Source organism: Porites lutea, chromosome 2 (genome assembly GCF_958299795.1).
Source record: "Porites lutea chromosome 2, jaPorLute2.1, whole genome shotgun sequence".
NCBI classification, from domain to species: domain Eukaryota; kingdom Metazoa; phylum Cnidaria; class Anthozoa; order Scleractinia; family Poritidae; genus Porites; species Porites lutea.
Window position 1 is genome coordinate 11,004,474 of NC_133202.1, and position 23,046 is coordinate 11,027,519.

General features: G+C 39.9%; 1 protein-coding gene across 1 annotated transcript; it reads right to left on the reverse strand.

Moving 5' to 3' along the window:
- Positions 1 to 58: 58 nt before the first annotated feature.
- On the reverse strand, positions 59 to 22,565 carry LOC140927716 (calcium-transporting ATPase type 2C member 1-like). The gene is made up of 22 exons (XM_073377395.1): positions 22,265 to 22,565; positions 19,477 to 19,566; positions 18,512 to 18,547; positions 18,347 to 18,408; positions 16,881 to 16,989; positions 15,718 to 15,876; positions 14,405 to 14,473; positions 13,580 to 13,655; positions 12,627 to 12,693; positions 11,560 to 11,782; positions 10,516 to 10,611; positions 9,795 to 9,884; positions 8,662 to 8,757; positions 7,360 to 7,516; positions 6,916 to 7,086; positions 6,258 to 6,355; positions 5,514 to 5,564; positions 3,923 to 4,158; positions 2,693 to 2,809; positions 2,139 to 2,286; positions 1,605 to 1,700; positions 59 to 785 (listed from the first exon to the last, which is right to left on the reverse strand). Exons 1-22 carry the CDS (start codon positions 22,511 to 22,513, stop codon positions 522 to 524), a joined length of 2,760 nt encoding a protein of 919 aa, XP_073233496.1. The 5' UTR covers positions 22,514 to 22,565; the 3' UTR covers positions 59 to 521.
- Between the last annotated feature and the right edge of the window lie 481 nt (positions 22,566 to 23,046).

Sequence of the window (23,046 nt, forward strand, 5' to 3'; positions counted from 1 at the left end):
CAAAAGAAACTTACCCCACTAGACCGGGGTCCCCCACTCCATGTAAACAGGGTCTAAATAGTACCATGTGAAAGTACTGCCAAAGAGGTTTCACTTCAATGGTCACACTAAGTGTTTCATCTACAAACTCAAATCTTTGTTGCGTGTTTCTGCGACTGACTTTGGAAGTGAAAGGGTTATCAAGTCATGCTTATTCTTTCAGTCCAGTCACATGAATTCCAGTACTAAGTCACATTCATCGTTGACTGTTCATGGCTTCCCCGACTGCTTCTTGGAAAACACGAGCCTTCCTCAGCCAAACCATACCCTCAATAAGCAAAGTTACCCCGTCTGTTTGTTATCCTCAGTAGGAACTTCCTCAATGAATTGCTGCTCTTATACGCCATAATTTTTCTTTCATTCATTAACATAGCGATGTCACTTCAATGCACTCCGTGCATTGTGCCTCTAATGCAATCTCTACGTTGTTGTTCCTTCCCTCGATCCGTGCCACGTGATTAGAACTACAGTGGAATCCAGTGCTATACAGAGAATTGGAATTCCTTTGAACGTTCTTTTCGCTTTAAACGTGTCCTTACTGCGAATTTCCTGATCTCATCTACAATAAACACGGACGAAGCGACCGATATCAATAACAAAATGTCCGTACAATAAAGAGCTTCGGTTTGAAAAACGGCTTGAAGCGGAGGAAAATAAATAACGAGCATCTGTCCCATGAGAGAGCCGCCTACAGCATACAGGAACATACGGTTTGTGAAGAAACCCACTTGAAAGATAGATTTAACCTGAAAGACAAGACATTCACAAGGATTTTTAAATAATTGTGAGTAATCGATGCACAAACAATGTGTCAAAACATGTTTACGTTGCACGTCGTTGTTGTCGTCGTTGCAAGGGGGCTGTTTACATGAGTTGAGCTGGCCCGCTTTCCCGCCTGGCTCGGCTCATGCCTTGTTTTTGGCGTTGTGTTTATGTGAAAAGGCAAGCTGGCCCGATAGCCCAGATCCCGATTGCTCGAGCCGAAATCCCAGCACGCGGGTCAGCCTGCTTTCTCATATAAAGACAATGACAGTTTGCTAATAAGGCATCCCGCACCAGCGGAGCCCGGTATAGCGGGCCAGCCTGGATCGCCTCGTATAAAGAGGCCCTAAATGGCTTCCTATCAAAGGCCTGGAGATCCCTGGGGGGTGGGGGCACTCCCTTACTTGGCCCAAACGAGTATTTGCCGCTGAACAAGGTATAGTTTGAAGGGTGAGATTTTTGTATGGAATAGGGTCAGAGTTCGAAAGCCTTGCCGGCACACATCTACCCAAAGTTCCCTTGAGTGCCCCCCCTCCCCACCCCCCTCTCGAGTTCTAAATACACTAGAACCTTGAAAGAACGAAGACTCATGCAAGGGACTGGCGAGATATGTTCGCTATATAGTGGTTTTGTTATGCCGACGTTCTTTCCAATACATTTTACTTCAACTAAGCTGAAGTATATACCATTTTTATTACAGAACAGGGTAGAGCGATAAGCTGGTCACGTGTTTATGGTAAAGGAGATCATGGGCTTGAAAAAGGCCGCTTAAAACTGTTGACCAAAGAAAAAGACTTACTGACCTGTGATCGACAGCTAAGCGCGTTGAACATATCAAAGAACACAAAACACGTGAATGTCATAGTAGTGTCACGTGGGGTAATAATGTTGTCTCTCATCTGCAAAAAAAATGTACGCACAAAACATTTTTCTTCCATCGACCATTTGCAGGAGCTGGAATATCCCGAGGGAGGGGTTGCTGAGGTCAATTTTTGCTGGGTATGTGCCGCTGGTCTCTCAGAACCCCTACCCCATTATAGTATATTTAGTGGCCAATTATAGACCCGATGTTAGTCACTTTTAGGCAAATGTAATTGACATAGCCACCTTTAGTCTGTTTATGCATCAATCTTATAAAGCCTTTTAACTACGTCCGTCATCCTAATTATAAAATGAAGTAATGCATGACCCCATTCTAATTCCCCTCTTGAAAATCTCCTTTTTCGTAGTCAATCTAGTCGTGAAAATGCGACCCCATCCAGCGGCACATCCCCAATAGCCTATTGCACGGAAGTACCCTTCCCGGGATATCAGCACCTTATATCGTACGTCCTTACCTCCCTCCAGAAGACCCACAATGTACCAGTGACGATTAAGCTGGCGGCCAGGAGAACATTCAGAATAAGGACCCTGGTAATCATCGGGTTCTTTACGTTTCGCGGGGGTTTATTCATGACGTCACGGTCCACCGGTTCGACACCAAGACTGCAAAAAAGGACATGGACAACAGATAAATGCGATGCTGTGAGTCTTCCTCCCTCCACTCGTTGAAATATACTTTCATACACGAGCAGGTCTTTGTGTGGCAGGCGTAAGAGAGGGGCTGGGGGGGGGGGGGGGGGGGGGCGAGGTAGCCATTCCCCGTTTTCCCTTTGGCGTTTTCTTTTAACCCCCCTCCTCTTCCTCTCCTCTTTTTCGCCTACCACTCACGCTAGATAAAACACGAACAAAGGTTTTATTATACGGCTTCAAAAACCTGAAGATCTATTCACTTTTAGAATAATCCCAGGCTGGGGCTTTCGTCTATTTTTTTCAAGAAAATCACTGCTCAATCAGATTACAAGGCAAGACTGCTCTGTAAGAACTTTTTTTTTTATCGTGTTTATCTTACCTCTGGGCAGGAGGCCCATCCATTATAATGTTGATCCATAAAATCTGCATGGCGTTTAGCGGGTTAGGAAGCTTTAAGAACGTGGAGATACTGATAAGTGATATTGCTGCAATGCTCCTAAACAACATACAACAAAGAAGATCGTGAGTAACCTGAAGATTCCATGTCAAATTTTTAAGACACTTTTACTGGCTTGGTGATCCGCCACAAATGTAGCCTGAGAAAACAGCCGACATTTTGCGACTCAACCAACTGTTTCCTCGCGAAATGACACCAGAGAAAAGAGCGTAGAAATTCCATACTGAGGATGCTTCACTACCCAGTTATGGGTAATGCTTCTGATCGGTTAAAGCAAATGTGCAACCAATCGGAAGCACTATCCAGATCAGGGTAGTGATGCGTCATCAGTATTGAATTTCTGCGCTCGTTTCTCACACGTCATTTCCGGGGGAACCCGTTGGTGGCGGCCCGTAATGTCGGCTGTTTTATCAGGCTATTACAAATACAATGTTGTCTTTCTCTGGAAAAAACTGTTTGTACTGTTGGCATGCAGTGAGCTCAGGACTTTAAGAAACAGAAATTCACTTCATATGGACGAATTCATCGTGACGCCATTCCCAACCTCGCTCCCAGGTTTCTCTCCTACTCGTCCCTGTGAAGTGGAGAGAACCCTGGGACTGAGGTTGGACACCACTGTTTGCCTATTGGGTCATTAGCATAACAGTTAACCTATCGAAGACGCTGCAGTATCCATGAGTAGGAAATAGAGAGTTGAAAGAGCTAGTTACCCTAAGTATAAACTATGCATTTTTTCGCTCTCCCGCGTAAGCAAAAATTTAGGAAATATGAGTCAACAACATTTGCAGAAATACTGAATAGCAAAAACGCTAATGAACCATACATTTTTTGTAAAACTTAATTGGAAGTGTTCAGTGTCGAAATAGACTTTTCGAGAGAACACCTAGCATAACGGTTCAATTTTTAAGAGATCTATTACTTATTTTCGTTATAACCTTTCGACACTCGGAGTTGCTTATTTCATAGCTTGATTAGAGAGTGAAAACCATGTTCCAACAAGAGAAAAATCTCTTATAACCCCTTTCTTCTCTTGTCTATGACGTGATCAAGGAAAAGCAAAATACAAGCGCCTAATCATGCGTTGGATTCTCATGAACGCAATTCACATCATTCCCCTGCCTCGGACTGTTAATAGATTTAAACTTCACTCACGTGCTTAATTGAAACCGAACGAAATTGCGTATGTTGTAAAAAATTCCTTTGCCTTCTTCAATGGCGGCCAAGATGGTAGAGAAGTCGTCATTCACCAGTACCATGTCAGCGGCTTCCTTACTCACATCAGTCCCCGCTCGTCCCATGGCCACGCCTATATCGGCTCGGCGAAGAGCAACAGCATCATTTACGCCGTCACCAGTCATAGCTACCACGTGATCACGCTGCTGTAAAGCCTGCAAAGCAAATGAAAAATACTTAGTGCAGCTAACAGTGTTTTAAAACCTTCTTGGTTGATGGTTCCTATAAAGGTAATGTCGATAGGAAAACTGAGTGAGCACTGATAGCTCCTTACTACAGTGGAACTTCGATATAACGAACCTTTATATAGCAAAGCCTTCGATATAACGATCGATTTTTCTTACCCTAGTAATAGCAAATTGTATGGAAAAGAACCTCGATATAACGAAACCTCCTTATAGAGAAGACATTTTGCCAGTCCCTTAGCCCTTTGTTATATCGAGGTACCACTGCACTGTAAACTCACTAATCTTTATGGAAGAACTTTTGGTACCAGTCCATTTTCCCACTAGATTGCGCTCCCGGTGGGGGCGGGGGGGGGGACTCCCTTATTTGGCCTTAACGGGTATACGCTAGTGAACAGGGTATGGCTTCTAGGGTCTTGAGTCTTAAACAGGGTACAAAGCTTCACTGTATTTGACGTCTTGAAAAGCGTGTCTTTTTGGACCGGAAGCCTTTCAAAGAGTGTGAAAGTTGGCGATAAACAGCCTACTTTAGTGCTTAAAATAATCTTTTTTGAAAAAAAATCTAACTCTCTGACATTGGTTTTAAAAAAATACTTAATTCTGTGCGCGAAACGAAATGAAATAAACTATATTATACAATTAAGTCTCTTGTCTTAAATAGGGTGGTGAAATGAACTATTTTAATTTTAAACAGGGTCAGGGATTGAAGGCCACACGGCGGCAAACCTTAACCCAAATTTCCCTTGAGTGCCTGCCCTCTGGGACTGCGCTGTTCGCGTAAGAACAGGGCTGAACTTCTAGTGTGCGCGAGAGCCGTGAAATGCCAGACAACTGCTGTGTCGGTTTCCCCCTCCCACGACAACGCTCCCAATGGGCGAACGCGCTGACCGTTTGTGAACTCCAAAATGGTCTGATGTGCAAGGTGGGGTGTAAAAAGTACATTCGCAACTTAAGAAACGAGAAGGGAATTGAAGCCGAAATAAAACTTACAGTGGACGCGCCGGTCAGCTATTGGCCAACTGTTATACCCTGTCCCTAGTAACAATCCCAGAAGTCTTTGCGAACTTAACTCGGCCTAGTTCCCTTCTCGTTTCTAAAGTAGCGAATTCACCATTTTTGCATAGACCCTAATGTATCTTATTTACCCACCCACCCCCCCCCCCCCCACAAAAAAAAATTAAATTGCATAACCATATTACAGTCGTCCCAAGAGAAATCGAAGACAATGATTCTGCAAAATTTCGGGGGGGGGGGGGGGTAAACAAGGTGCATTATGGCCTATGTGAAAATGGTGAACGCCATAAATGATTTTAAAAAGCACCTACCTTAACAATAGCTACTTTGTGCTTTGGGCTGACTCGATAGAATACTGATGTCTGTTGAGATGATTAAATCATTAGCATTTGAGTTCAGAAATAACTCACATTCTCGCTTTCGAGTTTGAAAGTCCAGTAACAAAGGCTATACAGCTGTTTCGAGAAAGGTTGTCCGAAAAAGTGCACGCGACAATCCCGAAAGGTATTGTGGGTGGTTTAGACTTCACTGTTCTTCAAAGAAATTTTGAAAAATGGCACGAGAGGCCATGGACTTATGTTTGAAAGTGCTAAAGGAAAGCAACAAAACTAAGTTCGACAGCTACAGTGTCAGGAACAGTGTATTCATCATATCCCATATTACCTTTCGGATTGTCGCGTGCACATGTTTCTCCAACAACCTTTCTCGAAATAGCTGTATACACAAGATCCTAAAGAACTGCTTCATCTAACTGGACCCTCAAGGCTTGATTCATGCGGGGAGCGTTTTCTCGGCCTCAGCGCTTGAGAAACAAGTCTATTGGTATCATATTTTTGTTTTTTACTCTGGCATCAACTCAACTCCAGTTTTTCCTACATCCACCCGTTGTGCTGCACGTTTCTCACAAAATAAGACAACTTTTGGCCAGAACGTGGCTCCTACTCTAGACGACAAAACGGTACGTTTTAAGTAGCCAAAATCTGTGAACGCTCTAAGTAAAGAAAATTACTTTTGCATAACTATGAACTCGTAAGATGAAGGAAAAAGTTTGTTACCTCATGTACAACGTCTCCTAACTGAAAACTATCCATCGCCTCTAGCTCCTCTCCAGACAAGGCTTGTCGCCCATTAACAACAAGACCGAGGATTTCCGCTGCAACAAATAAAAAAATAGAGAGAGAAGGGTTTTCGATAGCTTTTCGACATCAAACTGCTAAATAGGCTCGATTTCCGTCCCTCTCCAGCAGATTCCAGAACAGCGGCTGATAATCGAGCCTAACAGCTAGGTCTTTGAAGAGTATCCTTGTGGAGGTGAGTACCTTGACAAAAGCTTAGCGGCATAACTGGTTGACAAGAAACAACAACAAAAAAAGCTGGACGTGAAAGTGAATTCTGTTCAAACTGAAAACGTGGAAATCAAAAAAAAAAAAACTCCAACGGATATGGCGATAGTCTAGCATCACGAATCTACATCTTCTTGAAAAAGGTTGAGACACGTTTGCTAAAATGTCATCATTGATACCGTGTATGTAAAAGGTGCATCTGCTCCTAAACGAGAATAAGGGACTCTCCGTTGTTATTTTAAAGTTGAAGTTCCTATAAGTTCTTAACACAGCCAGTACGTAAAATTTGACAAAACCTTCACTGCGGGTTCTATTTCTGAGGAATGACCATGCCTTTTTGATTCACAGTAAGTTATGCAAAATCACTCACCAATGGTAACAGCAGTCTCACGTGCATCTCCTGTTAGCATTTTGACCTGTACTCCACTGTTTAACAATGTGTGTACAGCTTCGCGCACCCCAGGCCTGGGAGGGTCCATTAACCCTACTATACCCAGGAAAGACAGCTGATGTAACTCCTGCCCCATAGCCAATGCTATTACTGTAAAACAAACCGCAATGAAAACAATGCCTTTCAGATAAGCACTAAACATAACTGACGTTGTATTGGTACGCTTTGTGATTGGCCAATAAATTTCGCGCCACTTTCTCAACCAATCGGAAAATATAACCAGTCATGGAGTGTCTCATTTTCCCGCGCTTCTCGACAACGCGGTGTACATAATGCTTCTACTAATTCCCCTTCTTACCCTCTTTACAAACCCCCACACACGATAAAATCAAGACTACTGCAATAAAACCCTTAAGAACATACCTCTAAGTCCCTTGGATGACATGGCTGCCACAGCATCAGAAAACATTTCCCAGTCCTTGGCAACAAGAGGAACAATTGAACCCTGTTTGTAGTAGGATGTACACTGTTGGAACACCTTTTCAGGCGCCCCCTTCATGTAATACATCTCTGAAGAATCCTGCAAGAGGAATGAAGACTTAAGGTCGGTCAGGATTTAATTAGACAGCGGTTTAAGAAACCTTTGAACCTCCAGATCTCTTTTCTGATGGGTTATTTTAAGAAATGCTGTTCCAGTCTACGCTATATGCTTTCATGAAACTGTTCGCGATAAATGGTGTTTATATAAAAGAGTTCGGAAAACCGAAAATGGCTTAGAACGCGGTTTTGTTAAACACTGGCTAAACTCCGTTTCCGATATAACTGACCCTTAAGATTTAAGTCCTACAGGTTGGTTTGTCTATCTCTCCGTATGCAAAGTTAGTTGTATCACATATTATTTGGTAATAGTGTACCAACGTGTCAGTTTGGTAACCTCATATGATGAAATTAGCTTGGATTTATGACATTCACCAGGTTGCTGCTCAAATGAGCCTTTATTTGCTCCACATAAATGTGCCCTGGTGCGATGGCCAACAAGGGTGGCGCAGTGGTGAGAACACTCGTGATGGTACATTTGCCTAGTCCCCAGGTCCTAATATTCCGCGCGGTCGGATCCAGACCCTCAATCAGATAAAGGAGGGGGGGAGGCTCGGTCATCCAGACCCTGAGATAAGGGGGGTGGTCTCAAAAAAATTTTTCCGCCCTTCGGGCCTCAGTTCGGTCTAAAAATAAGGGGGACCGTGCCCCCCGGATCCCTCCCCTGGATCCAACACCGCTGAAGCCCCATATTTTTTTTTTAATCGTGTGGACGGGGCCTTAAACCCGTCTGGAGAGTGGTTTCAAAACAATGCAGGTTCGGTGTCCAGATTCACTGGTTTCGTGTGGACAGAGGAACGATTCGTTTAAAAATGTATACGGTTTTAAAAAAAATCCGGATTTGTGTGAACATAGCCTAAGCTGGCTCAGGTTCTAACCCATGTTCATCCTTGCCATTCGTAGCAACAGATGAAAGGAAACGGTTTCAATGCCTAAATATGATCTTACAAAACAAAACTGGACCATTATTTTTCGAATTGAATTGATAAATGCACAAATTTTTAAAAATAAAACAAATAGCGTAACATAACCCTTTTTTAAAAGCTTAAAAGAAACCGTTCCCTGATAACCCTTTTTTAAAAGCTTAAAAGAAACCGTTCCCTGATAACTAAGTTATGTATTACTTACCTGTTTTCTGTACCTCACAGCCATCCATTTCTTCTCTGAACTAAATGGAAGCTCATCCACGCGTGTATACACATCCCTTGGATCATCAATACCAAGCTGTAAAGAAAGCAATATTTAGAGAACTTAGAATCTCCAAGCCGCCCCATGTAAGCTAATCTGGATTCCGGGATCCAGGAACTTTTGCTTGTGGAATCCAGAATCCTGAACCTTGGAATCTGGAATACAGCTCAAGGAATCCGAAATCCTGCTAACGATTGGAATCCGGTATACAAATCCCACTGACAAGGAATCCGAAATCCAGTACCTGGAATCCAGGATCCAAGACTGTCTTGGATTACTTAACATGGGGCGATCTGTCTACCTACCCCTCCCCTAAGCCAACATTTTGCCCTAGGTGAGAAGTACGTGTTAATGTTGGCTTTATAGGGGAGGGGTAGGTGAGCAGTTTCCCAAAAAAGTATAATGATCCGGGTGATCTAGAAAGAACAAAAACACACAAAAAAGAGCTACAGCAGTAAGGAAAAATACATTAAATTGGAGCTCTAATCAGCACTGAATAGTGCTCCTAATTGTTGATCTAATGCTGCTATTTCAGACTCGAAATGTAATACAAAGTTTACTGATTGGTTTTAAAGGGACTGTCGTCAAGGTTTGGTTCATTTTACTTAATGTCGCCAAGTACACGTACTCTCCTCTACTCACTAAGGAACTTAAAGGGCCTATTTTATAGGCGATGTTAAGCGGGTTTTTTTTGCTTGTTTTGGTGGTCAATTTCGCATGTCTGAATAGGGTTAAAATTTGTGAAAAAACTCCCTGAAACTTTCTCTACTATACTCAGCACTGGAAATAAAATAAGGATATTTTCATAAAATTAAGAAATCCCACAATTCCTAGCGTTGTATATATTACCACCATTCTTCCAATTGTGTGCATTTGTCTGATAACATCTCAGAGGGCGTTCAGCGACCCACCCTCCCACCCCCTCCCCCCCCCCCAGGCATGATGCGGTGCACTGCCTTCAATGCATGTGAATGTACTGCTGTCCACACCTGTGGTCAGCGATCGTTTTAACCCCTTTGTACCTCACCTGCATTATCATAGGGAGTAAGAATATGTTACTAGTAAGATTCTACCTTCTGTGCTACGGCTATGAGAGCACCTTCTGTTGGCTGACCAAACAGTGATCCATTTTGGATGTGTGCATTGTTACACAAATAACCAACCTGAAATACAATAGGGATAAGAAGACGGTATTTGTAACAGTCTGTTTTTGTCTTCATTTGGGGGATATCGTAAGAAGTCGCACGCGCTCGGAAGGCAAAGAGACACGAGAGGGGCCCTCGCTCGTTCGAGCGTTCTCTCGTGGATCACCCTTGCTCGCCACTCGAAATGGAGAAATTTCTCGCAGGCTAAATTGTTACATGGTCAAGTATTGCAATACATACGTGAAATTTCCTTAATTGAAAAAAGCCTGAATTGGCAGTGCTTGTAAATGAAAGTTACCGATAAAACAATATCGACTAGATCAAAGACGGAAACGAGTGGAAATAATATTAGAGGACTGTCTTGCAAAGGCGATAGTAGCCTCCGTGGTAGGCACGTGAGAAATTTGGGGCGCACGAGTGATGCACAGAGAGAGAAGTACACGCACGCGTTCTCGTGCCTCGCGGTCACCGAGCACCGCCGTTCTCACTTTCCTACCTAGATTTCTGGTGCGCCGGCTTTGCAGGCTAAGACGGTTTTAGGAAGGTGATCCTTTTTAAGGGACATTTGCTAATAGGCCATTGACAGTATGCTTTTATCTAAAGCACTGAATTGTGGCCTTAATAATAAGAAAAATCAAGTTAACCTGACCTCAAGGACTTTAGTAATGGATAAGTTGCAGTTTGGTGTAAGCGCCTGGCCTGCAATATACACGTTGCCTGACCCAGTGTATCCTACTCCTGAAACCTAGAAAAAAAGTTAAAAGAAAATAAGCTTTTGCCATCTACAAAGTATCAAAAAGGCAATAAAAAACATTCTCAATTTTGAAGTCCTTAAGGCACTGTACCCAATCACATCTACTGCATAAAACTGCGTCTTGAAGTGCCACATCCCTTGAACTACTAGTAACATCATCGGTTTTAACGTTTTAAACTTGCACAACACAAAGAAACCCCATCCCACACACACACTTCAAAAAATTATGCAAAATTACCATGACCCAATGCTACATGTACCTAGCCTCAGCCTTCTTTAACAACAATACGTTTCTCAGTATTTTAATTTGTGGAAATCATAACATTCAAACTTATAAGTTTTCGTGTCTTTCGAGATATCTACAAAAGTTATTATCAAAGTGGTGAATCAAACCATACACTAAAACACCAAAAACTATGCTGACTGCATTCAGTCATCAGAAAAATAGGATTATCCATGGAATGTAAGCCTAGAAGGAAAGAGAAACTTTCTGTTCTGGGCTTTAGGTAGCCTCTCCACAGACGTCTCTTCTTTTTCCTTTTTTTCCCGACAAATGATTTTTATTACAGACCTTTAGATTCTAAAACAAGGACGACCAAGTGGTGGGCGCGCGTAAACCAGCGTCATTTTGGCGGGAAAAAGTGATAGCCGTCTTCATTGTATAGTATGAGTGTCAGAAACTAGTTATCCAAAAATGTTAGGAGTTTTATCACTTTGCACTTTAGAGAGGGTTTAAGCCCCTTAATAAAAATAAACGCGCTAACTTTTTGGGGGAAAAAAGGTATGATGAAGCTTCCGAGGCGTTGATTTTTTGACAATAACTTAAAGTTTAATCTCGTACTCGTCGCCGTCTTCATCCTCGACTCTAAAGCTCTCTAACAGAGTGTCTGTGAACAGGCTAAGCTTTAGCTAACATCAAACAACTGTAAATTAACTTACCTCAGCATAATGTCCATCTGCAGTGAATATCTGTGTTGCTGTCATCTCATTCTTGGTCAGAGTGCCAGTTTTATCGGAGCAAATCACACTAGCACAGCCAAGCGTCTCCACAATAGGAAGCTTCTTTACGATGGCATTTCTTCGAGCCATTCTCATTACACCCAAGGCTAGTGTGACAGTTACAACAATGGGAAGACCTTCTGGTATGGCTGCTACAGCCAAACTGAAGATAAGAAATTGCAAAACTGTTGTTTAGTGATGAGAGCTCAGGGGAATACCGAACACAATTTACGGTCATTTCGCCCCGGTTACTTCGCCCCCTATTTTAGAGCAAGGAATGTTACATTTGAAGCGCGCTAAATGACTCGAATAACCGGGGCGAAATGACCGGTTACCGGGAACACGACGACTTTTTTTTGTGACATAACTGTTCGAAGGTGCAAATGTTGCCTTAAAATTTCTTAAGTTCTACCCTGCGAGCAAAGGCCCTTCGATCTTCCTAGAATTATCTAGGAAGATCGAAGGGCCTCTGCTCGCAGGGTACTTAAGTTCAAGAAAGGCTAAAAAAAATTCTGGATACCGTTCCATTTGTCTCAAATACTCGGAGTTTTTCTACTCTCCTTCCTACGATTGATGGTGGATGCGTTTTTCACATTTCATTATCGAGACAATTTCGATATAAAGACAAGACGTCCCCTATAATTTTCTAGAAATAACGGCTGCTCCATTTCAGTCCTGGAACTTTCGACCGGACCCATCAAGGTAGCTAACAAAATTCGCCACGAGACAAGAAAGACGTGCCTAAAACTTTCGAGAGAATTTAAGTTCCGCTAAGATATCCCAACAGAAAAATAAGGTTTAGGGCAGTTCCAAATTAACCTTTAATTAACCTTAATTACCTTTCAGGATTGCCGCGTGCACATTTTTTCCAACAACCTTTTTCGAAATAGCTGAACATTAGTCTGCGTAGCTGGCGGGATTCTTGTGCCCGGGGCACTTTCTTGGCACTCTCACGTTAATCCCGCCAGCTACGCAGGCTAAATAGCTGTACACTGAACTGCACTAACCTGACACCAATAGTAAACATTTCTAAGACAGGTCTCTTCTGAAGCCATCCAAGAAGAATAATGAGAGCTTTGAAAGCAAAAAAGAGAAGGTGGCAACCACATGAGACTGATACATATCTATTAGTGTTGGGAATCAGCTGAGTTTAAATAATTGATCATCAGAAATAATTGGATTGACATAAAATGATCGATCATCAATTATAATAACAAAATGGAGAATCTTCTTGTGCAAATTTCCCTTATTTTCCACCGAGGCGCAAGTCAAAGAAATGCAAGCTTTTGAGTTTTTTGACTGAGGGCCACTTTTATTAATGACAATCATTTTGTCATGCAGCAAAGACTAGCCTTCTCCAAGGAACCAGATAGTTGAAAAGGGCAAGAAATGAAGAGCGGCGGAAAAAAAGCACTCGGGAAGAAAGGAAGAGGAAGAGAGGAGTTGGAATCCTCTCCCCTTACCCCCACCCCCTTGCTGATATTTCCAGCTCACTTGTCTTTTCCCCATCCCCACTATCTAACACCTGGAATGGGTCTACTGCCTGGAACAGGCTAGCCTGCGAGCAAGCTCTCCTATTTGGGCGAGTGAAACGAGTCTCACGAGAACGTGCGGTTGCCCAAATAGAAGAGTTTGCTCGCAGGCTAGGAACAGGCTAGACAAAAACATATGGAATGTATTAGAAAAGAGCTACCTCAAAGGATTGTAGCTGCATAATGAGTCCATCAAAAAGGAAAACACAAGCTTTATTGCTTTTATCTGTCAACAATATATATATATTTTTATTTTTCCCTGATAACCGATTTCACAGTTTGCATAATATTGATTATTGAGTTGCTTCAGGTTTTCGATCAATGATTGATCTTAATCAATGATCGGTACAATCACTTGTATCTATCACTTAACTTAAAAATTTGTTAAAGAACAATCAATAGAATCCTAGACTAAAATAAAGCCTTACCTATAATACAAAGAGAATAAAAAGATAATTGTTTTCCTAAGATGTCCATGCTTTTCTGCAAAGGTGTTTTTGGAGGCTGGAACATGAAAAAAATAAATTATCAGTAGATTAAGCATCAAGTGAATATTACGCAGAAGTAAACAAGTTCCTGGCTGATTCTACAGGAAGATTAAGTAGTGCTCACATGTAACATGTATAGCATTATATCATATTATACACAGACTTGCCATCCAACTAGGTGTGGTTCTTTAAGCTCAATAAACACCTTAAATCTTTTATATTAATTTGAATGATCAATGAAAAAAGGATTTGAGGTTTTAAACTACCTATTTGTAACAAATTGTAATAAACTGGGCTTTTAACAGACTTTCTCCTCAGGTCAGGCCATTACATCTGTGTCGTTGCCTGTTGTTGTTTGTGCTTGCAAAGTGTTTTTCTGCTCCCTACCACCCCCCTGCACCCCATGGAAAGTAGGTTCCTCTGGTTAGCACTGTGAGGGTGCCTGCCTGAGTGGATGCCACTCAAAGGGTTGTCAAGGTTATGCATTGCATTCACCTGCAGTTTGGCGCTTCACCAGCCTTAACAGACACCTGCCCTGATGCTCATCTCTGTTGATGAGTTTTTGTTTAAGTCCCAACAGTGACAAACATCAATTTTAAAAAATTCAATACACAATCAAGAGAAAAAGTTGCCACAAATAATGAAGTAATCGCCTAGCATATTCTCTCAACTAACCCTTTATCAAAATGCATAGAGACCAGTTTGGAGAATTTACATGTGGCTGTTGGGGCTTAAAGGGTCATTAATGTTGATAAACGCACTTACCTCTTCTGCTTTCATCAGTTTAAAAACCTCACCAAATTCAGAATTCTCACCAGTACCAGTGACAATACCCTGAAAAATAGCAGTATTAATTTAATACACATCAACATGATATAACAGTACAGTTTTGTACCGATAAAGTTGAATGACTTTCATACTGGTATAAAATTCATAACACTTATGGTAAAGAGTGATCAAGTTGATATGTACAAATACATGTGAAGGGGAATCAGGATGAACTTGTACCAGAAAGTTGCAACCATACTATGTGAACAGCCCCTCGTGCAATAAACATAGAAAAAAATGCAAACTGTTAACTGTGCAGAAGCCAAAATCTCCCATTTTCATTTTCCCTTCCTTGGTTTCAGGGGGAAGGGAGGTTTTAAATTTTCCATCTATTTTGTGCAAGATTGTAGTCCATTGCTGGGTTGCCCCTGGCCCCAAGAGTATGTCAGTGGTACCCATTCATACACCAAGGCGAAGAAAGGCTAGGCATGATGAAGTCTCTCATCTAAGGCTGGAACCTACAGATCCAAGGTTGGAGGTGTTACTGCTCAGCTGCTACAACTCCCACAATCAAACCAAGAAACATAAACAGTGCAGTCACGCCAGGTCATGCATACCTCCCAAGATGCCATTTATGAATTTATTATTTGAAAGTTGAATCCATTGGCAGCTGTAGATTTCAGATTCATCTCTGTGTTCTTTCAAGTGTAAGGAGGCAGTTATGAATTTCTACCAGCTGAGTTTCCCAGAATTTGATGTAAAAGTCTTTGAAGCAACTTTATCTATTGAAAGATTTTCAACCTGACCAAATACAGAGACGTGCTCTTAAAATATTCACTGCTCATTACACAAGCAAGAATGCTGATTTGAATTTGACACTAGTGATAGGAACGACTAACCGATTCTTAGTTTTAAATAATCAATTAATTAATAGAATCCTAAGGGGTACACTTGACCTGCCTTGACTGTAACATGTTTACAAATTATGTTCTCCGAAAAAGAAGTTGGGCACGGAAAGGTTTGAGCCCGGGATTCACTTCAAAGGTACATGTAAGTTAGTATATGATCATCTATTTTATATTATTTTATTTTTTATTTTATTAGCTTTGCCCTGATAAATACAAAAAAAACTGAAGATATGCAAATACTAGTAATAAGAATGTAACGATACACTAATAATAACTTAATAGTTTGGGCAGGGACACCGCAACAGCTAAAGCCAATTACAATTACACATTATCCGTGTAAGTGAAAATAAAGTTGGTAACTATAAAATACTGCATCATTTATTTATTTTTAATTTTACCTACCTTGCCACGGCCACAACGAACCAACGTACCCATAAATGCTATATTTTTCCTCTGTGAGATGCCACCACTTGATTTCGATTGAGAGATCACCTCAGTTGTTTTACTTGCTGGCTCTGTCTCACCAGTAAAACTTGATTCATCTATTTTTAAATCTACAGCCTATAAAAAAGAAGTCAAACCACAGTTTATCATTTTCAGGTGAAAACAACATTGTTCCTGTAGGCCAATACCCTGTTATAGGAGCTTCCACCACTCACATGTGCAATAAAAATACATACCGTATTTCCTCGAATAATAGCAGTCCCTCGATTAATCACCTCCCTCGAATAATCGCCCCCCTTTGATGGACATATTTAGCCCCCACCCCTCTCCCCATCTTCTCTTTCTTTTATCCCCTCCATGTCACTTGATCTGGACAGCAAAACTGATCTGTAATAATTCAAGCTCTGAAAAGTAATCAAGGAACCAAATTTGGAACAAATTTGGAAGCCCATGTTCAGTTTCTTTGATGTGATAATTCTTTTTTATTTAATGGGATTAATAATACAAAATATTGAGGGCATGACTTACAGTGAGCTACATGAATAATCGCCTCCCTTGAATAATAGGCTGATTTAGCAACAGCACGGCAATGTAAGTTGATGACAGCACATGCAAATCAAACAACTGGCTTGACCAATGGCAGAGCGGCAAACCAGGCACCAGAAGTCGAGCTTAATCCTTTCTGCACACTTTCCCGTTGTGAAATGAAATTCCTGTTCTGTTGCTAAATCAGCCCATTCACCCCCTTTTGACGCAAAAAAAGAAATAATCATCCCCGGCTATTATTTGAGGAAATACAGTAATTTTTAAAGCACTAAACATCTAAATATTTGTTCAAATAGCAGGGTTCTGTGGAAACGGCACACCTAAATGCACAAATTTTCAACTGGTCAAAAATTCATCTAGTGCCTTGTGCACATAGCATTAAAATCAAGGTAAAATTAATAGAATTTTGCTAGAAGGTGTCCACATCCATGTACAGCTGGAATGGTCACTTATAAACATGTCAACCTTCAGAATTTTTTGGGTTTCTCATGGTAGTCATAAGTAGAGCTGTCCGTTTACAAGAGTGTCCATTAAGATACCAAACAGCAAATATTTATTATATACATGTACTTCACCTCAATTAGCCTTAAATCTGCTGGAACTCTATCTCCCACTGATATAGTAACAAGATCTCCAGGAACTAAACTGCGAGCCAAAAAATCTGATTGTTGGCCTTCACGTACGCTGCATAAGAAAATAACAATGCAATGAAAACAGAGCTGTCACCATTCGATTTTTTATTGCTGGCAACACAGTTGGAATCTGCTAACAACATTGGTCAGAACAGGACTTAAACCCAAGCCTCAGGGTTAAGAATTCTGCAAATTAATCCCTTGACCACACTCATGAAATCATCTTCTTTCTCTGTCAAATACTTGCCTTACTGTAAACTGTGGCTTATAAGCCCTGGGCTAAATACATCTGCAGTTTGAAGAGGGCTTATAAACGGTGGGGGCTTATATCCAACAGGGGTTCATAACTGGAATAACAAAAGTGTATCAAAACAAGCTATAGCAGTGCTAATCAAAAAGCACTTTGTATTTATTGGCTTTTATAAAATATCTAAGATAGTACGCGCATTCTGTTTGGTTAAAAAACTATGGTTTACTGTGCCGGTAATCTCATAGAAAACTTAAAGCTATTTTATAAAAGCAGGGGCTATAACTAGAATGAGCCACAGTAAAGATTCAAAGCATTATCTGGTTTCAAGTTTTCCTAAAAATATAAAACTTTTGACTGTTTAGATAGGTGGTTAGCCTGCGAAAGCATCCATTTCTCCTTTGCTCTTCGCCGCTAGGGACGATTTGCATCCCCAGTGGCGAAAGCGCGAAGGAGAAACGGATGCTTTCGCAGGCTAATAGGTGGTCTTTTATAACCTTACAACTGTTCAGTGTGTAAAATGAGATGAATTAAGGGCAGGGCTGTGCTCTAGCAGAGCCCGGTAGCCCCTGGCACCCAACTTTTGCTCCTGGGCGACTAGAAAATCTCAGATTTTTCATACAAATCATATGCTGGGCACCCTGGATTTTACAGGTTCAGAGCACTGGGTGCCTATCAATTTTCCTTAGAGCACAGCCTTGAAGGGGCAACAAAAATTGACTCGATCTTCCATGGTTTTTTCAAGTTTTGATAAAAACCAGTGAGCTTATATCCATCAACACCGTCGGAAAGAGTGACTTAAAATTAGGAAACTTACCAAGTTTAAAGGTGATATGATGAAGTGAGTAAAGATATATTGCTTCACAAAGTTGCAAAATTTTACAGACGTTTGCGGGGCACCATGCAAAGGTCTGTAAAATTCAGTTACTTTGTGTGGCTATATATTCATTAGTTTTCACCAAATCACAATCAAACTTGGCATCTTTACTAATTTTAAGGTGGTTTTTTTAGCTGTATTGACAGATTTTTGCTTGTTGGTCCTTGTCGTTTGAAGTTAACTCAGTCCACTTTCTTCTTGTTTCTAAAGTGGCAAATAGCATGTTTAGTAGACTATTTATTTTGACATTGCATTATAAGAGCAGGTTTAAAATTATTTTATTACCAGTGACATCCAGGAGGAACAAGTTTCTTGATAGCCTCTACTGATTTGTCAGATCGGTATTCCTTTAAAAAAAAAATGGATGAAACAAAAAGTAAAGATTAGTCAATTTTACTTCTCATGCACAACAGAGCCTCAACTTTAGGACGAGTAAGCAAAAAAACATACCTGGACAAATGCTACCGTGACAACAATCATTATAGCCTGAAAACAAACAGTTCAAAATAATAATATTTAGCCCAAAAATTTAAAATAAAATCTAAAGTTTACAAAGCCAGTTTAACAAAATGTATGAGTTTCTGATATTATTTTTGCAATCATTATGCTACTTTTCCGCCTTTATCATCAGCAAAAAATATTTGAGGCCAGAATGCAGATGTCTCTTAATGAAATTTCTTGCGGGGGGTTACTTGATTAAATTTTTCCTGGGTAAATAAAAATGAAGTGCTGGCCTCTCACAACCCCTACCCCATTCTAAATTTTCTTACCCCAAAAATATGCGATTCCATTTTAGGAACTCTATTGAAAATGCAACCCCATCATAGTCAATCCAGTAGTGAAAATGCAGCCCCATCCAGCAGCACATACCCCATTAGCCTATTACTAGGTAGTATCCCCTCTTCACGGAAACATCTCCAGTGGTGAGGAGCAATGAGAGGCAGCTTCATTTTTACTGGCTATTGGTGATCTCCTTCTAAGGCTCAAAGTGTTTTTAATTTCCTTTGCAGTGATATCACTAACTCTCCATCCCTCCCAATCCTTCAAAAATAGACTCATCTTGACTTATAAAATACACTACTTTTCAGAGCACAATTTCGGCTTTAGATCTGTTACACTGTGATATAAGCCCTGTGGTTTCATTTAGGTTTCCTCGCCACTGGTTGTTCTATTTTAAACCCATCAACAATAGATGAACTTGGGGTGTAAAGCCACTAGACAAACCAAGCCAAACGCAAAGGATATTCGTGTATGTCATTATACTTGTATAGAAAGGCAAATTTTAAAATGAAAATAAATAAATGAATAAATATTGTGCTTAGAAAGACGCTATTGTAAAACTGACCGCATACAGCTAGATTTCTAGTCAAAGATACCAAATCCAATTTAATCAAACAGTTACCACAGTTACTCACCACTGTTATACTGAAAGCATCATCAAATTGCCCCATTATTATACTAACAACGCCTGATGCAAGCAGTAACACTATCATCGGCTCTTTGAACTGAAAGAAAAAATTAACACAAGTATATGTAAACTTTCATAATGATAATTATTAAGACTAATCATTTCCTATCCTCATCCTTCACATTTCAGCCATTTTTCAACACAATATTAAAGAAACCATCTAGTACTAGCTGTCCATGTTTTTGTTGTAAAATATTCACTCCTAACCCACATTATGGCAAGGTTATAAAGTAAGGCCCAGTTCAGATGTCAAACTTTACATGTACCAAACTCATACCTATTTGGGTTGACCCAAATGTTATAAATTTGATGGCTTATTTAAACATCTAATTTTAGTGGTCGGATTCAATTCATTTTCACAAGTGTACAATGATCTACAATGCTTACCAATCAAAACAAATTTCAGCAATTTGTGCATTGGATTTGGCACATGAAAAGTTTGATGTTTGAAACGAGGTCGCTCCCTCAAACCTTATTCATGAGTGGACCTAAATTAGATTTGTCAGATATAATATTGATTCAAACATCAATCTTTTCATGTACTTAATTAAAGGGATTAGGCTCATTACATGTACATGAAAAGTTTGACATTTGAACTGTGCCTACAGGTCCAGACAAGAAAGAGAGCAACAACAGCAAGGAACATGTTGGAATGCAAAAAAAACATTGCTAACTTAACCACTGTCTGTACTATACTTATGATAATGCTTTAAACAGCTATATTCACAAATATTTCTCAAAGCAGTATGTTTATTAATCCTGAGTTTTTCAATCAACTTTCTTTTAACAAAAGCTCATCTAAGTCTAAAAAAAAAGAAATCCTATTAAAGGAACATGATTGTGAACTCTTCTTGGCTGTTGTTTTCCACTCTTGGAACTGGTCGAAACCTTACAACACAAAGAAACACTCTTTCAAAATAGAGTTATTTTTTTTCTTTTTTCGTCAACTGCCTTTCTATACTGGTTAACGCATTCTCTGTGCCTAAAAATAAAGACATTCCATTTGAGGAAAGCGTATTGCCCCTTAGAATTTACTCATGAAACAATTAAAGAGGTAAATTCAATGGGTTGAACAATAGATCAGTGGTCATCTTCAACACAACCTTTAAAAATTAACAATAACATTATTTCTGAATAGTAATATTATTTCTATATATTATTATTTCTTTCAACTCAAGGAAACACTCTTTCAAAATAGAGTTGAATTTTTTTCTTTCTTTGTCAACTACACTTCTATACTGGTTAATGCACTCTCTGTGCATAAAAATAAAGACATTCTATTTGAGGAAAGCATATTGCCCCTTTGAATTTACTCATGAAACAACTCAAGAGGTAAACTCAATCAGTTAAACATTAGATCAATGGTCACCTTTCTGTTTCAACACAACCTTAAAAAATTATAGTATTATTATTTTGCAATAGTAATATTATAATTTCTTAGGGTTAGATCCAAGCTATTTGTTAGGACTACCTTTATTATCACTAAAAAGGAGACATCCTTTGTATTATTACCAGTATATTGTTACTAAGATTAATAACAGATAAAAATATTAGACAAATGAACCCAAAAAACAAGAATAAAAATCAACACCGACAGTAAATAACAAGTATCTCTGAGGTAAAAAGCCTTTTGAAAGGTTGTCATGGCTCAGATTAAACACAGGTGACCCAGCACTTGTATTGTTATGCAAAATTAACTAATTGTTTGAAAGAAAATATGTATGCTACTTTCAAAACTACAAACTGGACAACTGTGACGAAAAGTCAACTTTAACTTGTATGCCTTGACTTTCCAATAAATTGGGTGAAAATAATTTTTTTAAACGTTAAACCCACAAGGTTACTCTTTAAACATTCAACAGCTGTATCGTAGCTAACTTGTTTTGGTAACTATGGCTCAGTGGCTTCAATTTATGGAATGTATTACTTCTTTTGAAGCGAGAATGAGGAACATATATACTTTATACAATCTGCATGGCTTTTCAAGAGAAAACAATCCAGGTTTTTTATATTATTTTGATTTACTTCATTACTGGTGGTTTAATTTTTCTTAAGATGTCAGGGGAAGAGGGAAAATGCGATATTGAGTATAGCTCTGATGACAGTATCATAGCATCATTATATTATTTACAACTAAGAAGGCAATGGCCCTCACAGCTGAGCATTTCAGTAGGAGAAGTAGAGTACAACTGGTTCCCTTTCCAAATCTTATAAAAAGATTGCAAGATACAAGCCCCAACCATACCCCTATTAAGTTCCCTGTATTATTAACCTCATTATCTACGGGCCAATGTGTTATACTAAATTTGAATAAAAAAATTACAACCTGTCCAAATAACATAATAAGTTGTTACAAGCAAAATTTTAATAAGTAAAATTAGGAAATATCGTTTGTTAAATGTGAGATCTATTGAACTAAAAACTCAGATAATTACGCGATGTAATGTTAGATTTTCTCGTGAAAGTTATTAATGCATGAGGGCATTTTTCTATTTTGGGGAACAGGTAAATTCGAGTTAGGAAGTGTTTGACCGGCCCTAGAAATTATGCATTTTAAATCAATGCAACGGAAAAGGCTGATGAATAAGTAAACTTAAAAGTATAGTACGTACAACAGGCCAAAACAGTTTATAAAATCATAAGTCCAGCTGAACGAAAAATTTCTGCCAGTGACTGTGTCTACCAGCACTGATGTAAAATACGATAGGTTAAGTAAATAAAACTCCAAGCTGTACCTGTTCGATATATTTTCTCCAAAGAGGAACATCCTCGACAACATCGAATTCATTTAAACCGTGAAATTTGCGCCGTCTTTCAACCTCATCATAGCTCAAGCCGCGAACAGGATCCGTATGAAATTGCTTCAAAACGTCCGGTACTGAAAGCGACGAAGCTTTGCCCGAAGAGATCACGGTGGACATTGTTTCTGATGCTTTTAAATCTTCCAGGCTGTTCTCGTTCTTAACCTGAATATAAGAGCCCATATTGGAACAAAGAATTCAAGTAAATCGCCATGTTTTCTCACTCATTCTGGCGCAAAGACAGTGAAAGCTGGCTGTGACTACTGAACTGTGGAAAATATATTAGGGAAATTGCTATTACCCAGCATACTTTGCAACCCCCTTTAATACCGGAAATAAACAGGGAACATCCGGTTGAAAGTTGTGGCTTTTTGGGTGTTTCCGGTCGAAGATGAACATCTGAAAAACGGTAGCCTGTTCTTTTTTTTGTGGGCTGTAAAGCTATGTACCCTTATGAAGGGTATGGTTTTCAAGCAAGAGAAGCAAGGCTGATTTTAGGGTCAGGAATATACCGTAAAATTCCGAAAATAAGCCCCTCCATGTACAAGCCCCTCCAAATATAAGCCCCCCAAACTGGTAACGCAATTAAAAAACCCTCCGTTAAATCGCCCCTCCAAAAATAAGCCCCCGGGGGCTTGTACTTGGAAAATTGCCCTCAAATACAAAGTAAAACAAAGCAAAAACAGTAAATTTACTTCCAACTATAAGGCTAGCCC

Bases quoted from the DNA above. Each gene is read 5' to 3' on its own strand.
- LOC140927716 (XM_073377395.1), bottom strand. From the start codon at position 22,513: ATGGGCTCTTATATTCAGGTTAAGAACGAGAACAGCCTGGAAGATTTA. The intron at 6,356-6,915 runs GTGAGTGATTTT...TATTTGTTGCAG, and splicing joins TGAGACTGCTGTTACCATTG to CGGAAATCCTCGGTCTTGTT. The intron at 5,565-6,257 runs GTAACAAACTTT...TCATCTCAACAG, and splicing joins TAGGAGACGTTGTACATGAG to ACATCAGTATTCTATCGAGT.